Source organism: Xenopus laevis, chromosome 7L, assembly GCF_017654675.1.
Source record: "Xenopus laevis strain J_2021 chromosome 7L, Xenopus_laevis_v10.1, whole genome shotgun sequence".
Classification (NCBI taxonomy): domain Eukaryota; kingdom Metazoa; phylum Chordata; class Amphibia; order Anura; family Pipidae; genus Xenopus; species Xenopus laevis.
This window is the reverse complement of record NC_054383.1, coordinates 104,263,420-104,275,683: the sequence shown is the minus strand read 5'-3', so window position 1 is coordinate 104,275,683 and position 12,264 is coordinate 104,263,420. Positions and strand designations below refer to the sequence as shown.

Below are 12,264 nucleotides of genomic sequence, written 5' to 3'. Positions count from 1 at the left end.
TGAGGGTTTACTGGTGTATTTATATAGACATTTCTGATAAAGTTTACTTCATTTTAACCTTTCCTTCTCCTTTAATCAATGGAAAGTGTCACATTTGTTTGTGATAAATAGACCACTGTGGGCCGGCCAGGGCTCACAAACTACTACTACTTGGCATTAATTATTGCTCTGTAAAAATTTTTAAAGAACGTAAATATTAGGGGTATTTTACTGAACCCAGGCCACAAGAGCACACACTTTGTGCTCATCTAGGAAACACTTGCTCCCTGGATTTCACTTGTACAACTGTACACTTTTTCAGACTCTGGACAAACTTTTAGATCTCTCTCCTCTCCAACTCTGCATGGTTTCATACCCTGCTATTTTCCAGCTGTGCACAATTTAATACCCCAGATGTATTGTTTGCCTTGGCAGCAGCACTCCCCGTTATGTTTGTCACTATTGTCTATGGAGAGTGGCTTGGCAGAGACAAGCAATGTGTGGACAGATTTAATTGCAAATATGCCAATAACAAATGCTTCTTTCCCACAAACATCAGAAGCAGCAGGAGGCAAGTGTATAAACTTGGTATAATTCAATAAATTCCACCATCCTTCTGTTTTGTAACTGCATAAAGAAGAACATATACATAAAATGACGGATTCTTCTCAAGTGTCGTTTATAATTAAAAGAGGGTAATGTTTTTATTTAATACTGTGAGCACGATGATCAGGTTTGTGCTATGAGCACAACACTTTACCTTGTGCAGATGGAATAAGTCAATAGTAGATTTTGGAGCAGTTTTACATGTGACCATTAGAGGGCAACAGAGAAGCCGTCTTGAGAAGAAGCCTACAAGAATTTATAAGCCTGAAATGCTACGAAACTCTGCATAATTCCTTGATATATTTGTTTGCGTGGTCGTTTCCAAAAAAATAGCCAAGACTCCGAGCAGGTTGTAATTCTGCTAAATGCTAAGATGATATAGTTAGAGAGGATTCATAAGTGCTCATGTACCAGCATGGCTGAATTATTGAGGAGCCTTTTCATCGCGGCAGTGAATTGTCGTTGCATTAGTAAGCAGCTTGTCGCAGGCCTCTCTCCGTACAACACTGGCATTCAGTGGGCTTGCACCAACTCGCTGATCTGCAAATATTAAAAGCCTCGAGATAAAAGGCCGGCTGATTTCTGCACATTTGGGATTCTGCGTTCATTGAAAAGTATAAATAACAGGTTCTTTCTTCCCTTGGAGCCCGAGGACTGTTTGTATTAATCTATTCCTGTTCCCTTTTTTTTTCTTCCAGGTTAAATAGAGCCAGTCAGACATATTTCTTTCCTATCCACCTGACAGATCAGCTTCTGCCAAGCGCTGTATTTTATGCCACTGTGGGCCCTCTCGTTATCTACGTGGCCATGCATAGGCTTATCATCAAACCCTACCTCAGGGCTCAGAAAGAGAAGTGAGTATACGAGAACAAACTTGAAATAACTCAGCCACATGCTGCTTCTGTAGATGCATGGAAATAGACAGGTTTCATTATTAACCTTTTTTTTATATTGTATTTTCCACTTTAATCCCTGAAGATGAAAAAATGTCTGTAACAATTATTGAGTCATCACTGCATGTCAGTAGATTAACCTGTAGTGATCCTGTTAAACCCAGCTCACCTTTGAGTTAACTTTTAGTATGATGTAGAGAGGGATATTCTGAGACAATTTGCAATTGGCTTTCATTTTTTATTATTTGTGGTTTTCGCAGGATTTAGATTTTTATTCAACAGCTCTCCAAATTGCTTATCAAGCAATTTGGTTGCTAGGATCCAAATGAACCTACCAACCATGCCCTGATTTGAACAAGATACCAGAATATAAATGGGAGAGGACCAGAATAAAAGGATGAGTAATTAAAAGTAGCAAAAACCGTACATTTGTAGCTTTACAGAGCATTTGTTTTTAGATGGGGTCAGTGACCCTCATTTGAAAGCTGGAAAGCCTTAGAAGAAAAAAGGGAAATATTTAAAAAACTAGTAATAAATTAAATAAATAACTGATTGGAGAAACGGTGTAGCACATTAACTTGATAAGGATAAAACCCTATTAGGGGACCTTTTTAATTATTGTTAATAATGGTTGGATTGGTTTCGATAATTTTTTCGATTCATCTAGTTGGATGAACTGTTCTTAATCCACTGCACTTTAAAATCTGATACATATATTAAGTGAATGGCCACTGTTGGTTCCTATTGGGTTGCTGTATATAATTAAGTTGGGTGTTGATGAAGGTATTAGTCTAATTTCCTGGCTGTTTGAGTTTAACTGATTAAGCGGGGTACTTTCTCTTTGAATTTTATTAATTGTACTGTACTGAACAAGGTCAGACCTCTGCTTTAATCTTAAGGATAAAACTACTAATAATTACCAAGGGTATCCTGGGTGCGGTTTTTTAAATACATGGGTTAGCGGATAAAAGATCCCATAGCTGTACTGTAAACCGCTTTAATTTTTTGGTGTTACTGTTCCTTTTAGGTGACCATACATGTACAGCTTTGGTTGGGCAATTTTAACTTTAAGGTGGCCGTATAAAGTGGGTCAATAAAAGTGGCATACAGAGTGCGTCAGAATATTAATGTGTATGGGCATAACAGACTGATGTCTGGCTGGGGATTGGCTGGATATCAGACAGGTTGAATTAGGACCACATCAGCCTGTTTAAGTGGCCCTCTTACAACGGATCTGCATATACCACTACATTGGGCAAATTGTTGTTAAAGTTTGATCGACCTCCTGTGGCCTCCATGTGGTTGGCTAAATCCATCACCAGACTCTCTTGACTGTCTTGACAAAGTTGGCTGTCCCTTTAAACTACCTATGAGAGTTGTGTGCAGCACTTCAAGCTGGTGCCCACGCCTTGTACAAAACTTGAGATGTTCAGGAGACATTTCTCGACTATAATCCTCCATGCCTTGACGATGTCTAATCCTTTTTGACCTTTATATTGTTTTTAAATCCGTGAGCATCGATTCCGTTTTCATCATGTTCGTGCATGCATTCAGAATGTCAGGGCAAACCTTAAAATGTTACGCCTGTTCAGTCCAAGCAGGAGGGAATAATTACACGTCTCTTTTCAAGTTACAATTTGCTGTTGAAATTTACAATGTGCGTCATTTGCATTTACCAGAGAGCTGGAGAAGCACAGAGAAAACTCCGCAACAGATGTGCTCCAGAAGAAGCAAGAGGCAGAGGCTGCAGTAAGTAACATGTATTGGTTATATACCCCAGCTGTCTCCTTACAATCTGGCTACTGTAATCAAACGTAATGCTTTATTGTGGTAGTCAGACTCTGTGGGCTTTAATTTTGATACAAATCGATTTGTGAAACAGGTATATACAGGGATGTGATCCCTTATCCAGAAACCCATTATAGACTCCATTATAATTATATCATTATTATTTATAATTATTATTTAAAGGGATACTGTCATCGGAAAACATGTTTTTTTCAAAACACATCAGTTAATAGTGCTGCTCCAGCAGAATTCTGCACTGAAATCCATTTCTCAAAAGAGCAAACAGGTTTTTTTATATTCGATTTTGAAATCTGACATGGGGCTAGACATTTTGTCAATTTCCCAGATGCCCCTGGTCATGTGACTTGTGCCTGCACTTTAGGAGAGAAATGCTTTCTGGCAGGCTGCTGTTTTTCCTTCTCAATGTAACTGAATGTGTCTCAGTGGGACATGGGTTTTTACTATTGAGTGTTGTTCTTAGATCTACCAGGCAGCTGTTATCTTGTGTTAGGGAGCTGCTATCTGGTTACCTTCCCATTGTTCTTTTGTTTGGCTGCTGGGGGGAAAAGGGAGGGGGGTGATATCACTCCAACTTGCAGTACAGCAGTAAAGAGTGATTGAAGTTTATCAGAGCACAATTCACTTGACTTGGGGCAGCTGGGAAATTGACAAAATGTCTAGCCCCATATCAGATTTCAAAATAGAATATAAAAAAATCTGTTTGCTCTTTTGAGAAATGGATTTCCATGCAGAATTCTGCTGGAGCAGCACTATTAACTGATTCATTTTGAAAAAAATGTATTTTCCCATGACAGTATCCCTTTAATTAAACCTTGTATTTGATCCAAACGAAGACATAATTAATCCTTGTTGGAAGCAAAGACAGCCTATTGGGTTTATTTAATGTTTACATGATTTTCTAGTAGACTTAAGGTACGAAGATTCAAATTACGGAAAGATCTGCTATCCGGAAAAACCTCAGGTCCAGAGCATTCTGGATAAAAGGTCCCATACCTACCTAAAATGTGTGTGTGTATATTATTTAGCTGCCACAGCATTACTGAAGTTTTGGAGATAGGCTACAACGTGTGACTTAGTTGTTTATAGATGTTTATAGATTGAGAAGATATCATCATCGTCATCTGCCAAATCCGGACTGAGTTTTTAAATAGACCCTGGAATTTCAGGTACACGGGCACAAACAGCCGCCCACAGGCCCAGTAAACAGTGACCATCTATGGCATCTTACAGCAGCCTCTCTTAAAGGAGAAGGAAAGGCTAAAATTAAGTAAGCTTTAGCAGAAAGGTCTATATAAATGCACTGGTAAACCCTCAAAGTAGTGCTGCTCCGAGTCCTCTGTCAAAAGAAACACACCATTTCTTTCCTTCTATTGTGTACACATGGGCTTCTGTATCAGACTTCCTGTTTTCAACTTAAACCTCCAGGGCTTGGGCTTGAGCATGCTCAGTTTGCTCCTACCACCGTCTCCCCCTCCCTTTCCCCCCCCCCCTGCTGTAATCTGAGACCAGAATCCTTCTGGCCGGTCAAACCGAATCTGAATCCTAATTTGCATATGCAAATTAGGGGCGGGAGGGAAATTGCGTGACTTTTTGTCACAAAACAAGGAAGTAAAAGATGTTTTCCCCTTCCCACCCCTAATTTAAATGTGCAGATTCTGTTCGATATTCGCCTGAATCTTTCGTGAAGGATTCGGGGGTTCGGCCGATTCCAAAATAGTGGATTTGGTGCATCCCTAGTGTTTATGCATCTTTTTTTACATAATCCAAACTGAACAAGTTTATGTCAAAAAGTGGGTGTTTTTCCCGTATAAAGGGTGTTAATTTTAGTACACTGGTTTCCCCACTGGAGGTGCAGACTGATGGAGTCCTCACTGTGGTTGGGGGAAACACTACTATTTGAGACAGAAAATACTCCTAGTGAGTGACATGCCACTCGCAGGTCCCATGGGGGGAAACAATTTTGCTACAGTAAATGCCCTTTAAATTGACGGATTTGGATGTCTTCAGCTGATGAGCAGACGTTTTTATTGGTTGAGTATGAAATATTCTCTTTTTGTGCTAAGTTAAAATGCTTTAAATATTCCAGTCATATTCCATGTTTCCAGATCCCTGTCATTTACATGAATCAAGTTCCAGTGCAGAAACCACATGACTGATTAAAACTGTGTTTCTCGTAGGTGCGGCTGATGCAAGAATCTGTGAGACGGATCATCGAAGCTGAAGAGGCAAAAATGGGTAATCTCAACATTTTGTTTCCCTTTATTTGTTTTTGTCAGGTTTCATTTTAATGCAGATGCCCCAAACTAGAGATGGCCGGACACGGAGAAATAGTCAGCCATTTGGTAGCTAATTGTCAAACTATAGCTCATTGTCAATTTGGAAATTAGAATACCATGAATACCATCCCAATCAATGTGTCTAGAAATCCAAATGTAGTATCTCAGCAAGCCTTGTGGGATCTGAACTACATGCTACAATTGCTCATATTTATATTCTTTGGGGTTTTTTCCAGTATATTTCAAATATGAATTAATTAAAGTGATTAGGGATGCACCGAATCCAGGATTTGGTTTGGGATTCAGCCAGGATTAGGCCTTTTTCAGCAGGATTCGGAATCGGCCGAATTCTTCTGCACAGCCGAATCCAAATCCTGATTTGCATATGCAAATTAGGGGCGGGGAGGGAAAACGTGTGACTTTTTGTCACAAAACAAGGGTAAAAAATGTTTTCCCCTTCCCACCCCTAATTTGCATATGCAAATTTGGGTTCGGCATTCGGACTAATCTTTTGCAAATGATTCGGGGGTTCGGCCGAATCCAAAATATCTATAAAAAAAAGTCACAATTTTCTTAACAAAATATTCTTCACTTGACACACTAATGGGCAGAGAGAGAGAGAGATTACTGTATGTGGGTTGTACCATGTTTATACGTTTGTGGTTTAAGAAGTTGGCCTTTCTTTCTGCTATATCTCTTGTTTGGCAACTTTGGCTGCTTTAGTATAATGCTTGGGACTTGGGGTTTTCTGGATAACAGATCTTTACGTAATTTGGATCATACAGTAAGTCTTATAGAAAATCATGTAAACATGATTTTTAAAAATGTGGATTATTTGACTAAAATGGAATCTATGGGAGAGGGCCTTTTCCGTAATTTGGAGCTTTCTGTATAACGGATCCCATACCTGTACAGTGTGGCTCTGAACAAGAGAAAGACAGCTCTTTATTCTGCAGGCCTGATCATACTCAATGCCTGGTATGGCAAATTTGTGACGGACAACAGCAAAAGGAACGAAAAGGTGAAAGTGATCGATGTGACTGTGCCACTGCAGTGTTTAGTAAAAGACTCCAAACTGATCCTGACGGAGGCTTCCAAAGTAAGTTGTGGGCATTGGTGCTGTTTTTTTTAAAGCTGAATTTACCCTTTTTGAATCCTGAAAAATAAAGGGGTGGTTTACATTTAGATTAACTTTTAGTATGGTGTATGGTGTACAGTGAAATGAGTGAGTTTGGTTTTTGTTATTTGTGGTTTTTGAGTTTTTAGCTTTTTATTCAGCAGCTCTCCAGTTTGCAATTTCAGCCATCTGGTTGGTAGGATTTAAAAACTCCTAGCAACCAGGTATTGATTTAAATAAGAGACTGGAATATGAAAAGGAGAGGCCTGAATAGAAAGAAGAGTAATAAAAAGTAGCAATAACAATAAATGTGTAGCCTTACAGGGCATTTGTTGTTTAAATGGGGTCAGTGACCCCCATTTAAAAGCTGGAGAGAGTCAGAAGAATGCAACCCATTCAAAAACTATAAAAAACATAAATAATGAAGACCAATAGAAAACTTGATTAGAACTGGCCATTCTATAACATACTAAAAGTTTACTTGAAGGTGAACCACCCCTTTTAATAAAGCTCTTCATACAAAATGTGTAGTTTCATGGGAACCAGTGCCACTATATTAAAGGTAAAGTTCATTTTTAAGTAACTTTGCAATTACTTTATTTCTTCTTTACAGCTTTCAAATGGGGTCACTGACTCCAGCAGTTACTTTTATTCCTTATCTTTCCATTCAGTCCCTATCCAATTCATATTCTAGTGTCTCATTCAAACCACTGTCTGGTTGCTAAGAGCCCAGCAACCAGATAGCTGCTGAAATTCCAAACTGCACAAAAAAGCCAAATAACTGCAATTGGTTTTCATATTTGATGGTTTTTCAAAATGTCTCAGAATATCTTTGTCTATATCATACTACAAGTTCATTTAAAGCAGCGCCGGGCCAAGTCGTCCAGTCACCCTAGGCAACCCGGCCGACTACGTCGCCCCCCCCCCCAGCCGAGATCACGCAAGAGCGTATGCGAGAAAGAGCACAAGCACCGAGGACACAGTGCACATGCGCAAAAGAGCGCAAGCGCCAAGGATGTGCCAGTGCACATGAACGGAAGAGCGCACACTCTGCCACAGCTTTTAGACTCCAGTCCGAACTAGGTGAAGGCATTAGAAGCCCTAGGCACATGCCTCTTCTGCCTACCTCTAGTTCCGGCCCTGATTTCAAGGCAAGCAACCTGGAATCTACAGTAGCATCATCACAATCCATTAGACACAGAAAGTATATGTAACATTATAGAGTTGGAATTGCATTGAAATCTCCCCGTGACTCTTTACATTTGCATGTGGCTCACAGGTAAAGAAGGTTGGGGACAGTCAGTAAAGATTGCAAGAATGAGTGCCAAATTGCCTTTAACAGAGCTCTATTTAATTTTGTTGAAGACTCTTGATTGTAAGCTCTAATGAGCAAGGCCTTTTGTTCTAAAAGACTTTGTGACCCATCTGTGTAAGCTTTGGTTTCCTAAAGAGGTGGGCATCCACCTGGCGCTGTCCAGCAGTTTTGTGTCTGCATCTTCTAGCATCCCCACAACAGCCTGTATCTGCATCGTCTAGCATCCCCACTGTATCTATATCTTCTAGCATCCCCACTGGATCTGCATCTTCTAGCATCCCCACTGTATCTATATCTTCTAGCATCCCCACTGTATCTATATCTTCTAGCATCCCCACTGGATCTGCATCGTCTAGCATCCCCACAACAGTCTGTACCAACAGTGGGTAAGACTGGAAACAGAGCAGGAAATCTGGATAATACAAATTATACATTTGCCACTTTGATGTGCTTTACTTTTCCCCTGCTATTCGTTTGGAATGGATTGTTATAATTGTTTGTTTTGTCTCTCTCAGTCTGGGCTGCCTGGTTTTTATGACCCTTGTGTTGGTGAAGACAAAAGCCTCAAGATCCTGTACCAGTTCAGAGGAGTCATGCACCAAGTCATGTCCGGGGATAATGAGCCACTTAGGATACCAAAACAATGTAAGTGATCCTTTATCTGCCAGACAGCCGCCGACTCAAGCAGAGTTTCATGCAGGAATTATCGCTTTCATATTCCATTCTCTTCAAAGATGTCTGGTGCACAGTGTAGGGGTTCGGCAACCTCAAATCCAATGTATCGAAATAATCCAAAGGCACACAGAACTGCTGCAAGCAAGGAACACCTTGTACGTTTAATGTGGAAGTGCAAGCCTGCTTGACAAAGAGGCACCCCCCCCAAAAAAAAACATTGCATTTCTGCATTTAACATGTAAGTGTTCGTTTCTTGCAGCAGTTCTGTGTGCCTTTGGATTCTTTCTATACATTTGCTCTCTGCCCATCTTGCTCATCTCTGAGATGTTCCAGAGGAAAAGTAGATTTATAGATTAGACTAAGAAGTGTTTCATTAAAGGAAGCTGAACATTTTTAAGATAAAGTAAAACTGAGTACTTGGCAGTTTTCACACCATTAACACAGTATAATGATTTTAAAACTGCAGTGCTCCGTGCTGTTCTTTTTGGCCAGCCATCAGAAAATTCAGTTACCGACCAGGGCATCTCCTGATGCTTTTCTGCTCAATGAGTTGACAATGAGCTCAGTAGTTTTAAGGGCACCTATTACATACTCCCTGTCCCCAGAGGTGCAGGCAAACAGAACCCACACTCTGAATGGGGGAAACAATAGTATTTTTTGATTCAAAGCTCTCGGTACAGCCCATGGCCTCCCACAGCAGGATCTCCCTCCTGGTCTGGGAGTCAGAGCACTTGATCGGGTGCTTTTCTTTAAAAAATAATATTGTTTCCCCCAACTGGGGTGATTATACCATTGGTGAAGAATAGATGATTTTCTGATAACCGGACAGACAGAAGAGCAGTGGGTGCTACTGTTTCAGATTCATTATATTATTAGCAGTGTAAAAACTGCTTACATTTTGAAAACTAGATATATAAATAATAACGTAGATTGGACCGAGCAATTTATTTTGGGTTGTTTAGGTCCACTGTAAACAAGAAGTGACCTTTTCTTGTCTGTTCTAACTGCTAAGCACTTCTGTAAGGACAAGCAAATGGCAAAGGGAATGTCGACCCCAAACATCAATGTTTTGCCTAATACAAGAATAAGCAACCCTGTCTTTGCTGGGGGACTAAGACTTTTCAAAAATTGTTTAAAAGTAACAACCATGGTTTAAGCAAATGCTGCTTTCAATAGCAACTGTTTTTGCAAATACTTTAAAAGCACTGATAATGTTTAATAAATGTATATCGGTATGTTGCTTAGAATTATGTTTTCTTTTATTAGGTCGATTTTTATTTTGGGGTTGACTTGTCCTTGTGCGTATGTAGTAATACCATGCAAGTAAGCAGGCCCGAATGCAGGATAATTCTTCCTCCGCACTGAAATGAATATTCTCTGCCTTTCTGAAGGCCAATTAATCAATAATGTATTGTCCTAATATATATCTGAAGACAAGTACATTGTTTTTCAAGCACATGATGCATCTGTTGTCCTTCAGAATGTGCAATATTCCATTCAGTCCATGTTCTCTTGTTTCTCTGCCTTGTCTGCTGGCTGCAAGAAACGCTCTGGGATTTCCATTGTGCAGCGCATATCTGAGCGATGGAAACCTCTCATCCGTGAAAGCGGAACAGACCATGCTAATCCCATATCATCACTGCAACCTGGATTCTCTGTTTAGTTATCTGTCTCCCCTGCCGCTTTATTCTGCAGCTTCTCATCTTTCTTTTCCTTCCATCCCTTAGCTCACAAGATCGAAACAGACGGCTAGCTCCGCTGCTCGAGGGAAAGAAGGAACTACATGGGGCTGGAACGGACCCGGCCTCTGAAAAACATTTACTGGGATCCTTGAAAAACAAAAACTATAAAAGTCAAGATGTTCTGGTCAGGCAGGAAATAGGAGCGATGTCTTGGTATGGACCTACTATAATATAAAACAATGTGTTTTCTGGGTATAATGTGGCAATATTTCATTGGTGATATATGGAGGAACTAGTTAAGGAAAGCTGCTGGGTACTACTGACCTACTGTACCAGTGCAATTGGTTCCTGATGTTCGGATTAAATTGTATAAGTCATGAGAGCAGAGGAACTGGCCCTAATAACTGACAAATGAGCCAGCACTTCTAATCAGTCCAGTCAGACCAAGCGATAAGGTGACACTCAGGATTCCCAGGCTCTGCTGCTTGTTTCCTTTTTTTTCTTTGATAGACAAAGTCCTCCAGCTTTTGTGAATGAACGGTTCCAGCATCCACAGCCTGCCGAGGATGCTGGGAGTTAGAGTTCACAGGACCTGGAAGACCGAGACATCTGCAAGTTAAATCTTTCCCATCACCCAGGAGGCCATATAAAGTAAAGGGATATCCTGGCATGCTAAGAGCTCTCTATATATTTCTGCTGTATCATGGGAAGCGGTATGCAGGGAACATATTTATTGAAAGAAAATGCTGGTTTTATTTTTTGTTTTTTTAATTATTATATATATATATATATATATATATATATATATATATATATATATATATATATATATATATATATATCTACGCAGCTGTCTGCATGTCCCTCTTGCCAAACTATATAGCAATCTTTTTATATCTGCCTTGTAGTAGCAGGTGCCCACCACACTGGGGCGCCCGAAGCACATCATTTTACAACAGCAAATTTGATTTGCTATTCTCCTTTCTTATATTTTTAGTCTTTTGTCTGTAGAAGTCGTCGTTGCATTTTGTTTGAACCAAGTGAAATAAGAACTCAGGGCATGTACGTGTGCAGCTATGACCTTCTGAGCCCACAGAGTATTTGTCGGTTCTTTATAAATAGATATAATGAGAAGTGAAAGTATCACGGTGGGCCGTCAGTCATTATCCATTATAAAGAGATATATCACCGTCAGTCTCTACTCGATATTACACCCTGTATTTCTGCTATCATCATATTTTCTGCAGGGAAATACTTGTCTGTCTCACTGAAGAGCCTAAACCATTCAAACCCAGGACAGGTTTCTTTTGTACGACCAATGCCAGAGTGAAATAAATCAAATGTCAATAAAACAGGATATTTTCAAGTGATGTTTTTAAATAGACTTGATCTGTTTTCCAAAAATGATGGGGTACAACTGGAACAGAGACTTATCAAGCGAACCACGGGGGGATCATTTAATTATTTGTCTTCTCCAGGGCACCCATTTTATTTTCTAGCATGGATCGTTTTGTTGCATGCTAAAACCTGTTGGGAAGTGGGTGCTGGTCGATAATATAATAGTAGGTGTCATCTCACTGGAATCAACCCCAGTCTTGTGTCTGAAATGTAAAGTACACAGGCAGGGGGAACCCATTTTGTTCCTCCTAAATAAATGAGACCAGGCCCGGACTGGCAATCTGTGAAAAAAAAAATGGCTAGTTTTATACTATATTTAACATTTATATTTGTTTTTAATTTTAGCATCTAAAAATACCATAAATGCGTTTTAGTATCAGTTTTCATTTTGTTATGGAGAATTGTTTTCTGATGGCTGAAAAAAATTAAAGAAAATGACCCCAGAGGGGCTGCTATAAGGTCCCATAGAAAGTCAGTATTTAGTGGGCTGGTGGGGGCTTTTTGGGCCTCTGCG

The 12,264-nt window shown here is 39.9% G+C and overlaps 1 protein-coding gene across 1 annotated transcript in view; it reads left to right on the top strand.

The window, feature by feature from the left end:
* dnajc11.L (DnaJ heat shock protein family (Hsp40) member C11 L homeolog) overlaps positions 1-11,718 on the top strand; it is a 126,557-nt gene extending 114,839 nt beyond the window's left edge. Inside the window, exons 11-16 of the mRNA XM_018226143.2 lie at positions 1,284-1,439; positions 3,158-3,227; positions 5,465-5,522; positions 6,520-6,662; positions 8,511-8,640; positions 10,398-11,718. Of these exons, the coding sequence (XP_018081632.1) occupies positions 1,284-1,439; positions 3,158-3,227; positions 5,465-5,522; positions 6,520-6,662; positions 8,511-8,640; positions 10,398-10,423 (583 nt within the window). The 3' untranslated portion in view covers positions 10,424-11,718. The remainder of the gene's footprint in view (positions 1-1,283; positions 1,440-3,157; positions 3,228-5,464; positions 5,523-6,519; positions 6,663-8,510; positions 8,641-10,397) is intronic.
* Positions 11,719-12,264: the final 546 nt, after the last annotated feature.